General features: G+C 45.6%; 1 protein-coding gene across 1 annotated transcript; it reads right to left on the bottom strand.

The window, feature by feature from the left end:
* Positions 1-3,521: 3,521 nt before the first annotated feature.
* Positions 3,522-14,578, bottom strand: NANS (N-acetylneuraminate synthase). The gene is made up of 6 exons (XM_075740195.1): positions 14,345-14,578; positions 13,098-13,313; positions 8,539-8,638; positions 8,131-8,285; positions 6,803-7,069; positions 3,522-5,611 (listed from the first exon to the last, which is right to left on the bottom strand). The coding sequence occupies exons 1-6, from the start codon at positions 14,474-14,476 to the stop codon at positions 5,414-5,416; spliced, it is 1,068 nt and encodes a 355-aa protein (XP_075596310.1). The 5' UTR covers positions 14,477-14,578; the 3' UTR covers positions 3,522-5,413.
* Between the last annotated feature and the right edge of the window lie 1,215 nt (positions 14,579-15,793).

The following is a 15,793-nucleotide window of genomic DNA, read 5'->3' as shown; positions in this document are numbered from 1 at the left end:
GTGTATCACATCCCCTATCATGCACCAGCTGCTAGGAAAATCAAATGATAAAATTGACTGTTAAAAGACTACACTGAGAGCAATGAGGGGTAGGAACTTCAAGCACTGGGATACGTATTTCACAACGGCCACCTGGTTAGTTAACACCAGGGCATCTACCAATCGAGCTGGCCCTGCCCAATCAAAACTTCCACATACTGTGGAAGGGGATAAAGTCTCTGCAGTGCACATGAAGAACCTGTCACAGAAGACAGTCTGGGTTATCCAGGGGCTTCAGGTAAAGGCAAACCCATCCGTGCGATTGTTTTTGCTCAAGGAGCTGGGTGCTCTTGGTGGGTGATGCAGAATGACGGGGCAGTCCGATGTGTACCTCAAGGCGACTTCATTTTGGGTGAGACTAGCCAATAAGTTGAATTGTATGATGTTAATTCCTAAATAATTCTGCCGTTGTATGTCATCACTACTAGTATATGTCCCCATGTACTCGGCACTGGGGAGGCTGCACCTCAAGTACTGTGTTCAGTTTTGGGCCCCTCACTACAACAAAGACATTTGGGTGCTGGAGCATGTCCAGAGAAGGGCAACGAAGCTGGTGAAGGCTCTGGAGCACAAGCCTTATGAGGAGCGGCTGAGGGAAGTGGGGTTGTTTAGCCTGGAGAAGAGAACGCTGAGGGGAGAGCTTCTTGCTCTCTACAACTACCTGAAAGGAGGTTGTAGCTAGGTGGGGGTCAGCCTCTTCTCCCAACTAGCAAGTGATAGGACAAGAGGCCTCAAGTTGTGCCAGGGGAGGTCTAGGTTGGATATGAGGACAGATTTCTTCACCTAAAGGGTTGTCAAGCACTGGAACAGGCTGCCCAGGGAAGTGGCTGAGTCACCACCCCTGGAGGTATTTAAAAGACATGTAGATGTGGCGTTTAGGGACATGGTGTAGTGGTGGACTTGGCAGTGCTAGGTTAACGGTTGGACTTGATGATCTGAAAGGTCTTTTCCAGCCAAAACAATTCTATGATTCTATACGCTCTATCAATGGTATTGCAGTAAGTATCACCCAAGTTAATGAAGGACGAACTTTGATGAAACTGAGCAAAGTGCCACAATGATGGAACTACAACTGACTTCCGCAACCAGCACCCAGCAACTTCCTTCAAACTGGCATTTTCAACCTGCAGACCATGGGCATGGGCCGTACCAGATACAGCAGCCACAAGCTCCAGATGCAGCATGCAACAGTCCCAGATGGAACCCAAAGTCAGGGGCTAAATGAATTCAATGGTATTTTAGACGGATGGTCCATAGACTAAAGGAATTATACATGTGTTGGTGTATATATCTCTCTCTCTCTCAAAGACAAGGAAAATGGTTGTGATCGATTGGAAAGTGTAGGATCTGGGCATGGTATAGAATTAGGGGTGGGTTTTGGCTGGGATAGTTAAATTTTCAGAAGAAGCTAGGAGGGGACACAGCCAGGACAGGTGACCCAAACTAGCCAAAGGGGTATTGCATACCATATGACGTCATGCTCAGCATATAAAGGGACTGGCTGGGGACAAGCTGCGGCTTCTGGATGCTCCGGGACTGTTTCCTCTGTGACTGTCTGGTCATTGTCTGGTCAGCAAATTGCATTATCATGTGCTTTGTATATTCTATGTTGTTGTTATTTTCCTCTCCCTTTGCTGTCCCAGTAAACTGTCCTTATCCCAACCCACAAGTTTTACCTTCTTCTACCGATTCTTCTCCCCATCATACAAGGGGGAGAGAGGAGGAGGGAAAAGGAGTGAACGGCGACATGGGGCTCAGCTCCCGGCTGGGGCTAAACCATGACAAGTATCATCTCAGGAGAATCAAAACCTGGCACTGTGGTGGGTTGACCATGGCTGGAGGCCAGGTGCCCACCAAAGCCACTCTATCACTCCCCTCCTCAGCTGGACAGGGGAGAGAAAATAGAATGTGAGGCTCATGGGTCGAGATAAGGACAGGGAGAGATTGTTCACCAATTAGCATTACAGGCAAAACAGACTCGGCTTAGAAAAAATTAATCCAATTTATTATCAAGCAAAATAGAGTAGACTAATGAGAAATAAAACCAAATCTTAAACCACCTCCCCCCCACCCTTCCCTTTTTCATGGGCTCAACTTCACTCCCAGTTTCTCTCCCTCCTCCCCCCAGCAGCACAGGGGGATGGGGAATGGGGGTTGTGATCAGTTCATCACACATTGCCTCTGCCGCTCCTTCCTCCTCAGGGGGAGGACTCCTCACACTCTGCCCCTGCTCCAGCCTGGGGTCCCTCTCACAGGAGACAGTCCTCCATGAACACGGGGTCACAAGTCCTGCCAGTAAACCTGCTCTGGCGTGGGCTCCTCTCTCCATGGGTCCACAGGTCCCTGCCAGGAGCCTGCTCCAGCGTGGGCTTCCCACGGGGCCACAGCCTCCTTCAGGTGTCTCCACTTGCTCCGGCATGGGGTCCTCCACGGGCTGCAGGTGGAATCTCTGCTCCCCACCATCCTCCATGGGCTGCCGGGGCACAGCCTGCCTCACCATGGTCTTCTCCATGGGCTGCAGGGGAATACTCTGGTCCGGCACCTGGAGCACTTCCTGCCCCTTCTTCTGCACTGACCTTGGTGTCTGCAAAGTTTCTCCTATCTTCTCACTCTGGCTGCAAAAGCTCCCGCTAGGTTTTTTTCCTCCTTAACTGTGTTATCCCAGAGGCACTACAACCATCGGCAGGTCCACCTCAGAGCCGGGTGGCATTGGCTCTATCGGACATGGGGGAAGTGTCGTGGTTTACCCCCAGCCGGCAGCTCAGCACCACGTGGCCGCTCACTCACCCCCCTCACCTCCCCCGGTTGGAAGGGGAGGAGAAAGGGAAAGATAAAGGCAAAGCCTCCTGGGTTGTGATAAGGACAGTTTACTGGGACAGTAAAAGGAGAGGGAAATGACAGCAACAGTACTTAACAGAATACGCAAAACTGGTGACACATCACATCGCAGTTTCTCACCCAATGACCATACAGCTCAGACCCATCCCAAAGCCAGCTGGGTCACCCTCCTGAAGCCATGCCACCCCTCCCTGACCAGCCCCCCTTTTATACTGAGCATGATGTCACATGGAATGGAATACTCCCTTTGGCTAGTTTGGGTCACCTGTCCTGGCTGTGTCCCATCCCACCTTCTGGTGAAAATTAACTCCGTCCTAGCCGAACCCAGGACAGGAAGCTTCTAGCAGCTTCTTGCAGAAGCCACCCCTGTAGCCCTCCTGGACCAAAACCTTGCCACGCAAACCCAATACAGGCACCAACTGTTGGAAAGGTCCCTTCGAGTAAAGCTGAAGTAGGAGCTTCTGCAGCCACGCTTAATAGCCATTAGCTGGTCTTATTTGTGACAGAGATTCTGAACTGGGCTTCTGGGTGGCCCTATTCTTCCCACACAGACTGGAAGCACGAGAAACAGTTGTGTATCATCACCCTCAATAGAAGAGGAAATGCCTGGAGGACGGACAGGTGCAATAAAACCACTAGCTCAGTGAGGCACTTGTGCTTAATTTATTTTTGTGTCCTACTTGCAAAGGCTCTTTTAACTGCTGCTGGATAAAAATGTATGGACAGCTTGCAAGTTTCTGTATAGGAATAATTAATTTTTTTCCCTAATATATTAAGTAAAGTCCTGGAAATTTTTGGAGCCTGTGTTTACAGCAGCCTCTAGGACAAGCCCTGCTGGAGTGAAGAACCACTGCTACTTGAAGCAGGTCGGGTAATCTTATGGGGTTTAAATACTAAAGGCCCTGCAATCATCGCTGGTGCTTGCCAAGTCAAGATCTGATCATAGGTTGAAACACAAAAACAATACCTTGTTATATATTCTAAATTTATTTTTCAAATTTGAAATAAAAAAAAAAATCTTTTAACAATTGAGTAGTTTTTCAATGAAAGGCAAGCATATTGCATCAATCAGAGCTCACATACGGGCAAGCACATGATTCAAAGAGCCTCCTCCTTCCCAGTTTAACGATACAAATCCAGTTTCCTCAGAATTGCAGAAGGGTAAACACTTTGAAAGTGAACAGCTCACAGGTACAAAAACACCACCACGAAATTCAAGATACTTCACCAACTCATGACCAAGAGGTAGCAAGTTCCAAATAACCATCACTAGTAAATGATGTCACCACAAAAAAGTGCAGATGAATCATTCCAAAGCAGACCTGTGCTAACCACCCTAATTGAGGGATGCCTGGTTTGCGGCTGCTGCCATATGGCTCCTTTCAGGACAAAGGGAAGAGCAGCAGGCTGATAGGAGTGGGATTGCATTTCTTACTTGAAAAGTGAGAAGCTGTGATGCAAGAGCAGAGCACACAGCAAGAGGAGCATTGACTATTATGCTGAAGCATAGTGATGTGATCTAGTTAAGTAGCCAGCCTCAGCTGTCCCAAACACCAGTGTTGGGGGGGGGGGGGGAGGGGCAACAACCCAGTGTATTTGCCTGTTAGTACAGGAAGGCAGCCGCTGCATCTTCACCAGCATTTGGCTTCCTACCTGAGAAGTTGCCCCCAGGTACAGACGTATCCAAACGCACTGAAGAATTGATGTAAGATTCCAGGCTTTGCTCAGTCGATAACAGAGGCTTTTGACCTAAGTTTATTTTCACTGATCCATCTCAGATCTATTTTTCCCCCTCCTTAATCTGTCTGGCTTGCCCTCTTGCCTTTCAGTTTACAAAAAGTACAAACAGGGTCTTTCTCTTGCCCCTTAAATGGGACCTTTCTATGTATCCAGTTTGTTTCCTTTCTTGGTACTGTCTCTTGAGAACCTAGCTTTCTCAAGGAGTTAAGTTTTCCCCAGAGTGCAGATTCCTGCAACCCACTGCTTTACCTTGAGACTTTTTATCTTAAGGCTTTCATCTTGAGAAAGATCCATGAGGTTGCATGTGCAGTTTTCTGTTCAGTGTATGTAAACTTTCCCTTGTCTGCATTCAACACCAACTAGCATCCTGTTATCACAGGGGTGAGGAAAACAGCAGAAAAGAAAGAAAGATCAAAAGATACAGTGTTAGACCAATTCAAAGTGTGGACAAAATTTTTGTGATTTAGTGAGTTCTTAAAAGAAAAGGGAAGCTGGAAAGCAGTAGATTGTGGTTGTAAATTTGGCAAAACTCCAAATAAATCTAGCTTAAGTGGAATGCAAAAAGGAGGAGCATGGTATTTTCTAGACACAATGCTATACAGTTTCTAATAAAATTGCTCTTCATAATTTATACCCAGTGGCTGCAGAAACTTCCTTCTAATGAGAACCTGAAAATTCTAGCCTCCTTGGATCCTCATAATTACACCCCTTTCTTCTAACCTACCATGCTGCTATACTGAAATGTTGTGCAGCAGCGCAGTACTACATCATGAAATATGGAATGGAGTGCTTTGGTTTAGCACTTCACTTTTTTCACTGCTTGCTCAGTGACAGTTTCATCTTCTTCGATACTTTTTTTAACCTTCTGGCCCACTAGATCGAAGATGGCTTCTGGAGGATATCCCTTAGGCTCTCCCACCTTCACTGTCAGCATGTCAAGTGTCAGTACTGCACCTTCAGGAATTGCCACTTTTGCCACAACAGACTTTCCCAGCTACAAGGGAGAAATAATAATAAAAATAAAAGTTTAAGAAGTCAAACACATTCCTAGGCTTAGTATACCAAAAATGCTAAAAAATATTCTGCAGTTGCTTGGAAACAGGTTGTGTGGAACTGCTCTCCCCATTACTTCTTATTCTAAATGAAAGTTGAGTTAGCTTGGAAACTTTCACTGTAACAAGGCTGCTGGGAACATCTGGATCCTTTCTGGGATCAGAGAATGGCTCACTGGAATTTTTCGGAATCAGAAACTGATTAGACTGACTAGTATTCTAGGTTAGTATAAAAGCAGCTCGAATACAGTCATAGAGACCTATTACTCCTCTTACTATTATAAACTGCTTTGTTACTGAGCACTAGTGAGGCTGTACCTCAAGTACCGTGTTCAGTTTTGGGCCCCTCACTACAAGAAGGACATTAAGGTGCTGGAGCGTGTCCAGAGAAGGGCAACGAAGCTGGTGAAGGGTCTAGAGCACAAGTCTTACAAGGAGCAGCTGAAGGAACTGGGATTGTTTAGTCTGGAGAAAAGGAGGCTGAGGGGAGACCTTCTCACTCTCTACAACTACCTGAAAGGAGGTTATAGTCGGGTGGGTGTTGGTCTTCTCCCACATAACAAGCAATATGACAAGAATAAATGGCCTCACATTGCACCAGGAGAGGTTCAGATTGGATATTAGGAAAAATCTCTTCACCAAAAGGGTTGTCAAGCACTGGAACAGGCCTCCCAGGGAAGTGGCTGAGTCACCACCCCTGGAGGTATTTAAAACACAGGGAAATGTGGCGTTTAGGGACATGATTTAGTGGCTGGACTTGGCAGTGCTACGTTAACAGTTGGACTCGATGATCTTTTCCAACCTAAATGATTCCATGATTCTACCCAATTGGTTAACCACTGGATGATATACTGAGAACTCCATTATATTCAAAATTGCCAACATTATGCTTTGGTAAAAATAGTTACTGACTGCCAGAAATAGCAATTTATGGAAAATGACAGATCTACACTAACATTACAGTGCACAAATCATTAACACTATGTATGCTGCTACTTAGCAGCAGAGATTTTTGAGTGCAGAGGCAGAAACACTGCTGTGATAAACAATCAGCAGGCTGTTTTTCTGAATATAGTTATTAGCTATAGGTCTAAATGAGTTTCAGCTATACTTGAATCAAAAGCAAAAGTTACCTTTTCATTGCAAGCCATTTCACAGGGCAAGAGTTGTTTGACTGGAGAACCCATTGCTTTTTCCACAGTACGGATGGCTTTCACTAACTCTGCCAGTTCATCTGGTTCCAGGGATGCTTGGTGGTCACTTCCTTTCCATGTTTTATCGAGAGTCACGTGGCGTTCCAGTACTTTAGCACCCATAGCAACAGCTGCCACTGAAATGGCTATGCCCGTTTCGTGTCCCGAATAGCCAATGGGGATATCAGGAAAAGCTGACTGATACGCCTTGAATCATAACAGAGTTGGTCTGAATTACCAAGGTAGCAAGTTCAAAGAAAAAGCAAATTTAACAGTGATAACTATAATAAAAACTATAGACAATTACTTTGCCACAAAACAAGCAGTTGATTATGCTGCAAATTAATTTTTTTTTTATATTGAACAAGTCACACTGCATTACCGACCATTGTGTTTTAAGAATTTCACTAGGATTATCATTACTGACCAGGAAAAGGAGGTATGTTCTATTCTACAACTTCTCTTATGCTTTTCTTTTTAATTCAGTTGTACTCTTCAAGGTCTTCAAAGCCTACATCACTGTAAGTTACAGCAATAGAATAGTGCTCTATTTTCATCCAAGAACCCAGTGGACTGGTTAAACTTAACCTGTATCCAAAGCAGATTTCTTCAACCCCATATTTAAAATCTGAAGCAATCCCTTCAGCGATACATAGGGGACAGTCACTTAATCCTAAAGGCAATTAAATGCAGCCATGTCTCGTTCTACTACAAATAACATACTATGCATGCATAAGGCTAGGCAAGTGCTTGAACACTGGTCAATTTGGGAAAGTTTTCTTGCATCATTATCAGGCATATCCAAGCAATATCTTCAGCAAAGGAAACTATACAAGAGCCTAACCCATTTTCTTCATTGCTCTGATATTCACATTAAGCCTTTTTAACAAAAGTTTCTAGTCTAGCCCCCTATTTAGAACTATGTTCTCAATTCCCTGCACTTTCCTAATGGTAACAGTCTACATCATTTTTCTTTGCACTACAATGCACAAGGTTAAACTGCTAACCATATGTCATATTTTCCTCTGTTTAATTGCAAATATTCCCCTAACATCTTTTATCATATTCCTCAAGGCAGAGTTCTGCTAAAAGAGGATCCAATGGGTATTTTTACTTCAACACTTGCATGGATTAGAGGAACATGACACATCTTCTAACTTCTCAGAAGCAAATTCCAGCATGCCTGAGACCTGGAAATATATCTCAATAAAAGTGCATAGCCCTTCTCTAGTACCCTGCCCATGGCTCACTCCGGGTTATTCACTGACCGATATAACACGGAGATTGACATCCTCTGGCTGAAGCGGGTATGCACTGGTGCATTGCAGGAAGCAGAAGTTTGGATTGATGGGCTTCACAATCTGATAAACCTGATGCATTGTGTCCATCGACTGCATCCCGCTGGAAATCACCATTGGGCGACCTAGCCATTAGAAAACATGCACATTTGTCCTAAGTCTGTAAGAAAGCTATACAAGATTAAATTAAATTCTTGAAGTAAATTAATTCAGTCAAAAAGGAAGTTGGGTGAACTCCCCACACCACCAAGTCTGAGGGTGATTTTATTCTAACGGTAGTTTAGATTTTTTTCAAAAATCAATTCGAGGAAAGATCTAATAACTGATCTACTGAGATACAGTGATGTTTACCAAGACAGCTCAAAAGCAAATGCTTACCTTTCTTTGCAGTCTTTTCCAAATACGGAAAATTGTTTGTATCTCCTGATCCTACTTTGAAAAATGGAACATCCAGTTCATGTAGAAATTCCACAGCCATCTACAAGGAAAAGAAACCACTGTATTTTAACATGCCACTTCAGCTGGATTAAAGATAAAGAACTACCATGCTAGGAAATAAACTACCCTTCAAAATAGCAAAGCCAAAGCTTAATTAAATAGGTCCTAGGTATATATACCCCCAAAATCCACTGTTGCTGAAATAAATTTACTATTCCAAGGATACTAGTTTCTGACTTCCCTCCAGGTGAAGTATTATTGAGATGCCTTCTTTTATACTTACATTACAAAAACAGATTTTCCACAGGTTTTTGACTGGGATCTCTGTCTTAAGGTAGTCTCTTTGGTCTCCAAGCCATAGCTAGTCAAGCCAGCTCTAGGTACAGCTGCTTAGTACAGGTGAGCTCCACTGCTCCTCTAACTTCCAGATGAGCTTGTGGGCCACAGCATTCTTTTTTTTTTTTTTTTTTTTTTGGCACTACCAGAGAGAGCAACTACCTGCAGATGGGAGCTCACCTGTTGAAGAAATGTAGTACAGGCATGCAGGCAGTATTCCTGCCAAGGACTTCCTGCAGGTCAGAAATACTAGATCACAGTGTTTAAAACTACAGATAGTTTTCCTGAATAGATCTGTCACTCTGAAAAATTGTATGAGTATATTGAATAAGCACCTGAAAAAAAGTTAGTAACCAAAATGAGAAATCCAAACCAGATTTGCTTCTACGAGTGATACTAGAAAATAAATATAAACTATGTCAAAGAAAAGACTACAAAACAGTTTACTCAAATGTTAATTATACTCTGCTTTCTTCTAAAAATGTGCGTGCTATAATGAAGACAATTCAGGAATTATTGGAGGCTCCATGAAAATCAGTATTGCATCAGTAAGTGGCCTTTCAAAAAATAGTACTTTTAAGGAAGAAAATCCTAAATGTATCATAGGCAAGGAATAGTGAAATCCTCCATTCACATTCAAGGAAAACAATGAAGTAGTTACCTAATTTCACCCCCTTTCAACCACCCACAAACACTTTTAATTTCTTCACCTCATTCCTTGTTGCAGTCAAATTTACTTAGTGCCAGAGAAAGAGTACTAATGTCTAAAAGAGAACCAAATCATCTTCAGTCTATTTATTCTATCATAATTATGATGTAGATTTAATTTCTTATACCTAGGATGCATAATATCTCTTTAATATAGTTTATTCACTAAGATGCATTCTGCATGAAGACAATGAATACGCTATATTAAAAAGCCACAGATCTAATCTGAGGCGACTATACAAAATGAAATATGACAGATAGACCTCATATCTAAGGCCACTCTTCATTAGGTAAATGTCTCCTGAAAACTGGCAGCTTTTCTGTAAGAGATTCAAGGAACAGGAAGTAATCTCAAATAATAGGGATGACATTAAAGGGAGTGGTGCAATGGGATCCTGTTTTGTCTCCAGTACACACTGAAACAGAGTAGATAAAGGAATTACTCATAGTCTTTATATTTACTTCACACATCACTTCACTGATTTCCTCCTATAGTTAAACACACAATTTAACCTCTTCGACATAGCTGGAGTTCCAGAGATTATGTTCAATTTACAGAAGTTAATGTATTCTCAGGACTTATGATGTCAATTTATACCATGTTTGCCACAAGTTCCAAACCTGTGTCTTGCAGAAATGCCACCAGAAATCTTACGAGCTGTGTAATATAATTACTGTTCGAAAAAAGAGGGCCCAAACATGTATCAGTACTGTTTATTAGCTGATGATGCCAGACACAAAGAAGAACAGCATCTTGAGAAAACGAGAGATCCCAGAGGTGGACAGTGATCTTAGCTGCTGCATATGAAAGGTGTTCTGCATTGCACTATAGCCTTTAGAATCTGTAGATTTGAAAATCAAAGAGTGTGATTTTTTTCCCCAAAGGCATATGGGTCTTTAAGATTCCAGATATAGAAGTCCAAGATTTAATTACTCTTTTCTTAAAGGAGTAGGTGCTGTTCAGGTCTTCTAGACATGAAGATAACAATAAAAGAAACATCACGACACCCTCTTTTCACAGATCTATTTCTGAGTCCGTGGCATCAGGCCATTGCAATACATGCAAAATACCTTTTTGTCTGTCACACATCTGAAATAATTTTTTATGGTATTTGGCGCTCGCTATGTCAGGTGGGGCACAGCAATTCAAGGATTTTGGCCAATAGGACAGAAAGTTGATAGAAGCAATGAGAATGGCCAGAGGACTAGAAAAGACAGCATAAGAAAGTTGAAAGAATTGAAATTGCTCAGTACAGAGAATACAAAACAGAAAAGAGATGTGATAACGGTGTTCAAACACACAGGGAGAAGATACAAGAAAAGTATGAATTTTTATGTCAGATGAGGCAGGACAAAAAATAATGAGGAAGGAGATCAAGCTGATACATCATGAATTCTCTCAGATGGTACGGAGAGTGAGGCACTGAACCAATCACCTTAAAATATTAAATAAATCCCATCCTTGTCCCATCCTGGAAAGACATGGACATTGCTGTGCTTATGTTATGCAAGAGTGACTAGCTTACTTCTGGAGGGTCTCTTTCAGTTTGGTTCTCTATATTTTCTAGGCCACAAAGTAAAACAACCTGTAATCTCTGATCTATATTGAGGATTAACTGTTACCTGATCTTTCCAGTTTATGCTTTTCAATTGTACATAGTATTTGTTAATACTGTTAACTTCATTTAGAGGTAGGCAACATGCAAGAGTTAAAGATACATCTCTTAAGGGGGAATAGCAGCAGATGAGCTTCATGGAGTTTATAAGCTAGTGACTGTTCAAGAGCCCACTGACAAAAATCAGTAAATGTTTCAGAAGTAACAGGGCAAGGTGGAGACCCTTTCCATGAGATTAGTAAAAGAAAAAGGAATATAAGCATTTCTGCTGCTTAGAAACACCAACTAGGGTCTAGTAAACAGCAGAAAGGAAAAAAGAGTGAAATTATAGGGACTGAGAAAGGAATCTTGTTTGAATACAGAGGGGAGTTTGAAACATTTGCAGCCAATATACCAGACAACACCAGATAGTGGTCAGATTGCAGTCTTGATGTAAATTCTCAAAGCCTTGATTGTTATGGAGTTCAACTGAGGCCTTGTCTCTAAGACGATTTACTGTGCATAAACACCTAAGCATACATGGCAGGTCTTCCAAAATGTTCAGCCATCTACTACTCAACCATGGAAGAGACACAAGTGAATTGGCAGAATTACAATTGTATTACTATACAAGAATTACTCTAGTTTCCTCATTTAGAAATTCAACATCCACACACATTTAGTGTTCATTTTATGCAAGAATCATTGTGCCTAAGTAATAACCAATAGACACGTATTGGGTTTGCGCGGCAAGGTTTTGGTAGCGGGGGGAAGCTCCAGGGGCGGCTTCTGTGAGAAGCTGCTAGAAGCTTCCCCTGTGTCTGACAGAGCCAATGCCAGCCGGCTCCAAGATGGATCCGCCGCTGGCCAAGGCCGAGCCAATCAGTGTCTCTGTGATAACATATTTAAGAAGGGAAAAAACAAGTTAGAGAGAGCTTTTGCAGCCAGAGAGAGGAGTGAGAAGATGTAAGAACATCTGCAGACACCAAGGTCAGTGCAGAAGGAGGGGGAGGAGGTGCTCCAGGCACCGGAGCAGAGATCCCCCTGCAGCCCGTGGTGAAGACCATGGTGAGGCAAGCTGTGCCCCGGCAGCCCATGGAGGGAGGATGAGGGGGTGTAGAGATTCCACCTGCAGCCCGTGGAGGACCCCACGCCGGAGCAGGTGGAGGCACCTGAAGGAAGCTGTGGCCCATGGGAAGCCCGTGCTGGAGCAAGGTCCTGGCAGGGACCTGTGGCCCCGTGGAGAGAGGAGCCCAGGCTGGAGCAGGTTTGCTGGCAGGACTTGTGACCCCGTGGGGGCCCCCACGCTGGAGCAGTTTGCTCCTGAAGGTCTGCACCTCATGGGAGAGACCCACACTGGAGCAGTTCGTGAAGGACTGTAGCCCATGGGAAGGACTCAGGTTGGAGGAGGGGAACGATGAGAGGAGTCCTCCCCCTGAGGATGAAGAAGCGGCAGAACCAACGTGTGATGAACTGACCACAACTCCCATTCCCCATCCCCCTGTGCTGCTGGGGGGAGGAGGGAGAGAAATTGGGAGTGAAGTTGAGCCCAGGAAAGAGGGGTGAGGGGAGGCATTTTAAGATTTGGTTTTATTTGTCATTGCTTTATTCTGTTTTGCTTGATAACAAATTAATTTTTTTCTAAGTTTAGTCTGTTTTGCCCATGATGGTAACTGGTGGATGATCTCTCCCTGTCCTTTTCTCAACCCACAAGCCTTTTGTTATCTTTTTTTCCCCCGTCTAGTTAAGAAGGGGCAGTGACAGAGCAGCTCTGGTGGGCACCTGGCCTCCAGCCAGGGTGAACCTACCAGAAGACACAATAACTGGACTCTGCCTGTTATTTCAGTATGGCTTACTTACCTCATCCATGCCAGAAGCTGTGAAGAAAATGCCAATCTCTTCTGCATATTTCTTGAGCTCTCTATATTGGTCATGACTAAACTCCAAGTGGCGCTTGTGCTCCCCATAGGTCTTTCCCCAGGAATGTTTAGAGGTATAGGGTCTTTCTAAGGCTTTCTTGTTGAATTTGTACTCCAGTTCGCTCTTCTGGAACTTAGCACAGTCTGCTCCACACTCCTGCAAAACAAGGTGGTGCACACTGAGTGGAAGTGCAAGTGAAACTGCACTCATCCCAAGTTTGAGCACAAGGACTGTACAATTAATGTTCCCATTTATGTTCCACATTATCATCACAGCAATTACAGGAATGGTATGAACATGGAGTGACAAAGGACCTGGACACATATGCATCTGTTTATTTCAAAATGCCCGTGGTCGAGCAGCAGTCTAGAAAGACATCAAACTAAAAGTACAAAACGTTCAGCTTTGTACTTGCTATGCATGCCGCTTATTTGAAGAGTTGATTTCTGTGGAGTTTTCCAACCTCTGCTGTCACATGATAATTTTATATGAAAACAAGTGACAGGGTTCTGTGGAACAAGGAGCATGAATCTGAAATTTGTTTGCAGCGACACAAACGGTGAAGTTAAATTCTCACTACACTGTTTTGCCCTTACACCACAGTTACGGGTCTGAACACAGTATGCCCCGACTTCTCCTTCAGCGATGGTACGCTGTTTTCTCACACAGGTATATCTAATGTATATAATACCAAATTTTAGAACAGCTCAGCTGTCGTACTGGATGTCACACGTATTACCCCGAAAAAAACCCTAATGCAATCAAGACAAATTGGCGGTTCATCAGAGACAGTTCAGCTGTTACTTGATCCTTCCTATACTCACAGTCAACTTATGCCACAACTGGAGGACTGCTGTAACCCCTCGGAGACTACATAATCTGCCTGGGTTTGTCTGTCTATGCACACGTGTGTGTGCGTGAACGACGTAGGGGCTTCCTGAAAGCGAACACGACGTGACCTCTGGCTGCCAGGCACAGGCCGAAGGCTACGAAGGAAGCACCCGCTGCGCCAGCCCTCGCCGCGACTGCCTCCCTGCAGCTACCTTCTCGCTGCCTGCCCCACCCGCGGCAGAAGGAAGCGCTGAGGGAGACGGGCCAGCCCTGCCCGCCGCGGCGCCCCACCGGCCCGGCCCCGCTCCCGCCGCCCGGCCACCCCGCCCACGGCAGGCAGAGCAGCCCGCGCGCACCTTGGCCATGCGGATCATGCCCTTGGCGATGTCCAGATCGCCCTGGTGGTTCTGCCCGATCTCCGCGATGATGAAGCAGGGGTGCTCGCCGCCGATGCGGCGCCCGGGGCACAGCTCGAACTCCCGCGACATGATGGTGACCCTACCGCCGCCCGCGCGCGCCTGCGCCGCCGCTCCCCGGTCCCCGGCGGCGCCACCGCCCAGGCCTGCGGCAGGCAGCCAATCCGCGCTGCGGAGGGCGGGGCCGGCCGCCACCGCCTTCCTCATTGGGCACCTCCCGCGAGGTGGGCGGGGCTACCGAAGGGCGGGAGGGGGTGGTGCGAGCGGTGACGTGGCGGCTGCGTGGCAGCTGTGTGGCGCTGCGATCGCGGGCGGAGCCGCGACGGCATCGCCGCGTGGACAGCGTGCCGGGCCCGTGGGTCGCCTGGGCCCCTGCCCGACTTCCGCGGGACGGCGTCCGCGTTCTGGCGAGAGCCAGTGCGGCACCTCTGGGGCGGGTCCCTGTGCCCGGGGACGGCGGGGGTTTCCCTACGCACTGCCGGCGCCTGGCTGCCGCGCGGCGGCGGAGCGGGGACTGCAGCGCCGTTCCCGGAGCGCAGGAAGGGCTCGGCCGTGTGCCTGCCCCGGGCCGGGCGTGCTGCGGGCCTGCTGCTCCCGGAGCGCCTGCACGACCATCTCCAGGCTCGCCATCCCCCCCAAAAAACCCCAAACAACAAACAACCCCCTCCCCCCCCCAAACAGCCCAACAAACCACCAAACTGTGTTTTCTGCGGTGGCAGAATACAATTTCCCTGGAAACACAAACCAACCCTGGGTGCTGTACCTGAGACCCCTGTGGACACAGGATTTACAGGAAGGACTTGGTTCAGACCAAGCTTTCGACGATGCACCAAAACGAATGGTGAAGTGTGGAGTTGTGTGTTTGGGTCAAGACGGGGCGGGGGGGGTGCACCTCATGGCCTGCTCACACGTTGCTGGGTCTTGACAAAGCCCCGCTCAGCTCACCATGGACATAAAACTGTGTGCCGAAATAGTGATGTTTCATTCATTTAATAGCTTCAAACAGATTGGCAGAAACAAGTTAGACATTACACCTGGCCACGTGGCTGCAAAAAATCCTGATAATTATTCAGTATAACCTTTCAGCTTTTTATAGCAAGGTGAGTTTCCTGCTTTATGACATGCCAAAAAAAAAGGTTATTTTCCTGACGGGAAGTGTGTTGATTATATGCACATGGTCTAGATTTACATGGGTTACTGTGCTGAATATAGTTGGATGGAGTATGCCTAGCAGAGGTTGCTTAATATATTTATCCCCAAACTAGTTACAGGTTCTTCATTTAACCTGCTTATTGTTTTCTTTCCTTACATAGAAGTGCACCTTGTGGAAACCAGAATTGCTGTTCAGTGAAAAATTTCAAGGCTTTACATATTTTTAAGGGGATGCAC

Source organism: Balearica regulorum, chromosome Z, assembly GCF_011004875.1.
Source record: "Balearica regulorum gibbericeps isolate bBalReg1 chromosome Z, bBalReg1.pri, whole genome shotgun sequence".
NCBI lineage: Eukaryota > Metazoa > Chordata > Aves > Gruiformes > Gruidae > Balearica > Balearica regulorum.
The sequence above is the reverse complement of the archived record's forward strand: the minus strand, read 5'-3'. Positions and strand labels throughout refer to the sequence as shown.